This window comes from Formica exsecta, unplaced genomic scaffold (genome assembly GCF_003651465.1).
Source record: "Formica exsecta isolate Colony F162 unplaced genomic scaffold, ASM365146v1 scaffold342, whole genome shotgun sequence".
NCBI classification, from domain to species: Eukaryota; Metazoa; Arthropoda; class Insecta; order Hymenoptera; family Formicidae; genus Formica; species Formica exsecta.
In genome coordinates this window covers 350,809-356,016 of record NW_021850674.1, presented here as the reverse complement: position 1 = coordinate 356,016, position 5,208 = coordinate 350,809, and the positions used below count along the sequence as shown (strand labels likewise).

The 5,208-nt window shown below is 32.6% G+C and overlaps 1 protein-coding gene across 1 annotated transcript in view; it reads left to right on the top strand.

Annotated features, from left to right (window-relative positions):
• Window positions 1–554: 554 nt before the first annotated feature.
• Window positions 555–5,208, top strand: part of LOC115238512 (G-protein coupled receptor Mth2-like) — a 14,074-nt gene continuing 9,420 nt past the window's right edge. The window contains exons 1-2 of the mRNA XM_029812420.1: window positions 555–757; window positions 1,993–3,775. Coding sequence (XP_029668280.1) covers window positions 2,095–3,775 — 1,681 coding nt within the window. The 5' untranslated portion in view covers window positions 555–757; window positions 1,993–2,094. The remainder of the gene's footprint in view (window positions 758–1,992; window positions 3,776–5,208) is intronic.

Here is a 5,208-nt window from a genome sequence, read left to right as displayed (position 1 = left end):
AAGTATATGACATTGTAAGGACAGAAGGTTGTTTTGAATCACCCTGTATATTTACTCGTGTGATGTGTAGAAGGAACTGTTGATATATTCAAGAATTCCGTTGGAATCGCCCAATCTTAATTTTCTTCGAGTTTTTGGAGAAAAGCCTAATAACGGTGTTTGCCAAGAACTCTGATAACATGATGCTTGAAAATGTATGGAACATATGCGAGCTGCAAAAGTATATATTATATGTTTAAATAGTAAAAATGTCATTAAAAAAACTTATAAATTTACTCTTAGTTCTATTTTTAAATTATAAAATTTATAACATACCATGTTTCATGTTGATATTATTCACACGGGACGTTTCTAACCATATTTTTCTGTATTTCTCATTTTTGGGAAATGAAAAAAATCTTATTGATTTATATTTTATTCGCTGGTCACTGCGACTTTTGCAACCTTTCACACAACACGTCGGCATCTTTAATATTAATAATGTTAAAGATGTGCGCTTATATCGTTGAAAAATGGCGGAAATTAAGGCCTGCGCATTGCTATGCGTAAACTCGTCCTAGTTACGAGCACATCATGTCTACTTGCATCATGGTCCAGTCTATATGTCTATGATCGCGACGAGTCAGTCGCGTCGTAGCTGCCGACTCGTGCGGCTCTTTTCTAGTACTGTAAGATTGTCATTAAAGTATATACATATATTATTCAAGAGTATTCAGTGATTGACAGCCCCAGTAGATACACCACAGGGAATATATTTGTAAATCTTTTTATTAATTTTCTATGCTATTTATATTTCTTAAGTTTTTTTTTGATAACATTTTTTATTAATATTATCAAAAACTGTTTATACATCCATTTGACTCGGACATAATAATATTATTGAATTATGTGTACATTATTGTTAATAACATAATGGAAATATATTGCATTGAGCATGCATATCGACTGCTAACAATAAATATATGATATTATTTTGTAATGTAGACATAGAGGATGTTTTTGTTGCACACTTAAATTCTTTTAAATTGTTATTTTATTATTTTCAAATAACAAAAATCGTTTAAATATAATTTCTTTTTTTGTTTTGTTTTATATATATAGTATATACACAACATTTTAAAAATTTGCGTACTTTTATAAGTGAGTCTTGATAATAATATTTTGTTATTTTAAAATACTTAAAATAATCTTGATTACAGTGATAACTCGCTTGTATGTAATTCGTATGTAATTCTATTTTAATATTCTAATGTGTATTTTAATTAAAAATAAAAAATTTTTCTATATGGTGTAATTACACACACATGTTCCTGTTATACAGGGTGATTCAGAAATACTTGTACATATTTTGGGGGTGAGTTCCACACAAAAACAAGAAGAGAATGTCATATAAACATATATCCGGAAATGCCTTGTTTATCAGTTATATAATCGAAAGATTACATTCAATTAATTTACTATGGCCTGACCTAAATCCATTACATTTTTATCTGTGGAAACACTTAAAAGCCCTAATTTATGTAATTGAAATTGCAAATAAAGAGACGCTTCTCCAACGCATCATAGATGCCTGCGAAATCATTCGCAATCATTATGGGATCTTTGAAAAGGTGCGACATTCCATGATCCAATGTGTCTATGCGTGCATTGGAAGATACATGCGAAGCAAGTGGAAGATATTTTGAGCATTTATATTGTGAATTGTGAATAGATAAACTATTGAACTGAAAATGTATTACATTGGTCATGTGTCATTATAAATATATTCTACCAGTTTTTGTCGTTGAAATCTTTCAATTATAATTCATAAACCGGGCATTACCGGACATAGTATGTTATTTTTTCCTTATTTATATATGGAAAACCCACTCCGAAAGTTTGTACAAGTATTTTTGAGTCGCCTTATACATATACATAATATTGCTGTTTAGTGAAATTGTTGTAGGCTAATAAACATAATGCAGAATAATAAACATATCTTTTTTTCCATAGTCCGCGATATTGCTGCGATTATTAGATACTTGATCACGAGGCTATTGTAAGATGAAATCAAGTTTAGTAAATTCTATGGGTCAATAAGTTGACGATTCCTCTATGAAAATGCCTCTATGTCTCTCGTTTTGGTGCTACATGCTTTTATTCATCACTCTATCATCAGAGTCTCAATTAAAGTTGATAAGCAAGATTGATGAGCAGGATGACAATTCGACGGTGCAATATCAACTTGGCGCAAACACCGTGACAAACTATGACAACGAGAAAGATTTAATACGGTATAATTCGAACGAAAATTCAATCAAAGATAACGGTGATATGCAGTACGCATATCGCATCAATTCGACGAGAAACTACCACGAGAATGACGACGAATACTATCAACCCATCTTCTTTAGTGGTCGCATGGGATTTCCGATGATAAATCACATAAGATATCCGATGATAAATCACTTGATACATCCTGAACTTCAAGTGGACGTTGAAAAAAATTATAAGAATGCCATGTCACAGAAAATGCTTGAAAACTTTGAAAGGACCAAGGGCAAAAACGGTTCTGCGTCACACGATTTCTTTAAACATTTCAATAGAGATAACGATAAAAACAATATTGTATCGTATAAAATGTGTGAAAACATTACTTGCATTCGGTTCTGCTGTCCTTTCGGTGATCGCCTGGTTGACGGAAAATGCCTTGCCAAACAGGATGACTTTATTCATCTGCAAAACATGTATGGATACATTGATGAATCGTTGCAAAATGGAAATGAAAGAATAAACGAACTATTTCTTCTGGTTGTTCACGATCCGTGTCAGAAGACTAAACACGATTTGATTATGCCATTTTATAAGAAAGAGTTTCTCATCGATGGCTCTTTGTATCTAGCGTCTGATCAGATAATCGTTGAATCAACATCCTATTGTTTCGCTGTAGTGGAACAAAATATATTTGCTGTTAAAGTTTGCCCTAGGATTATAGAAAGGATCATGGATAACAATTACAAAAACCGCAATAAAAGTGCGATTATTCCGATTAGTACAAATAAAGAGTTGAAGAAAATTAGAGACAAGAACGATTCTATGTCGTACAATTCTTTTAAAAATTTTAATAAAGATAACAATAAAAACACTATTATACCGTACAAAATGTGCGAAAACATTACTTGCATTTTTTTATGCTGTCCTTTCGATAAACTCTTGGTCGACAAAAAATGCATTGACGGACAGGATAATTTTATTTTCCTGCAAAACATGTATAAATATATCAATGATTCGTTGCAAAAAGGAAATGAAGGAGAAAACGAACTATTTCTTCTGGTTGTTCACGATCCGTGTCAGAAGTCTGGACATTATACACTTAATTCTTTAAAGAGAGTGCTTCTCGTCAACGGCTCTTTGTACCTACCTGATAACAACACAATCGTCGAATCAACATCTTATTGCTTCGCTAACGTAGATGATCAATTTGATATGGACGGATTTGGTGTTTACGGATTAACTGTGAAAGTTTGCTTTGAAAATATAAGGATTGTGAACAAGACATTTGAAAAAATAAATTTCTTGGAGACTGAACTAATTATATATATATGCAGTCTAATAGGGGTTATATTGTGTTTGTTGATGACGTTCGTAGTATACTCCACAATACCAGAACTCCGTAATATACACGGCTATATACTGTGTAGCTACAGCGGCTCATTAATCGTCGCGTACACGGTCGAATTAAAGTACACGCTAGTCACAAGAGATGCTATAGGAGACTCTATCTGTATCGCATATGGTATATCATATAATACTCAAATTACATAACATCATAATTAATATACAGCGTCTAAATCTGTTAGGATTATTAGTGTATACTGACGAATTAATATTTTTTGATAACTTTAATATGTAGTTTCTAATTTATAACTTTAAAAACACAAGAGTTTACAGTTAATAAAATAGTTAATAAAATTAAAATTTATGATGCTCATTAACATCAAGTTAAAATATTCTATGTATTTCTTATATTATTAAAATTTTGCGGAATTATGTCTTCAATTAAAAACAAATTAACTAATAAAGGCTCTTATGAATATATCATACAAAAGATATAAAAGGCAATCAAGAGCCAGCGCGGTAATTTGTGCGCATATGTTTTATTACAATCAAATTACATCCCTGACCGGAGCATGTCTCGTGCTCCGCTCGTCAGCTGTCTCGTCAGCTGCTTACTCAGCTTCCGAGAACTTGACCGTGACTTCCTTCTCTTTAGTCACGTATCTTTACTTTATTTTATTAATAATCTTTTATTACTTTTATTCTTTCTTGATTACTTTTCCTTGAGTTCTTTCCCTGATTCTAATGCTTTGCTTTAATCAGCTCTTTCTCTGTTCTATCTGTTCTACTTTACTTGTTTTATCTTTTAATATATTTAGAGATTGGTCGGGTCACGACAGAACCATTCTCCCAATTACAAAATATATGAAATATATTATATCAAAAATGTAATAGTAATAATACGCAGAACAAGAATGAATCACCCATGTTGTCAGATGATAAATGTTGTATAATGTAATTTCGAGACAGAAAGAGACTGTCCGATAAAATATACTACATTAAAAAATAACTGGCAATATATAATTATACCGAATTTGAGTGAGTCACCCATGTTGTACAGAAGGCAAATGTTACACACGGATGTTCGAGACAGAAATCGACATTATATATTTTATCGGACAGTCTTTTTCTGTCTCGAAATTACATTATGTAACATTTACCATCTGACAACATGAGTGACTCACTCTTGTCGGCAATCAAGAGCCAGCGCGGTAATTTGTGCGCATATGTTTTATTACAATCAAATTACATTGATATTTTAACTACGTGATAGACAAAATCACAACAAGCGTATGTTTCGGTCCTTTTTTTGAACTGTTGTGCCTCTAGCCGCTAAGGAAGAGGTCTTTAGGGATTTATACGCCCAACGGATTAGGATCCACGCTCGAAATAAGACACTCCCGGACGTTAGGTATAAATTGATATATTTCACAGATTCTTGTACACTTTCACTTAGTCGCGATTATAATAGTCGGGCGCGATACGTACGGTATATCGATACTGTTGATATGAGCGAGCGAGTAGCGAGCGATGTTAATGAGCTATATTACTGAGCTATGTTACTGAGCTATGTTACTGAGCTAGCGTCGGTGCATCTCGCGCTCAATATAT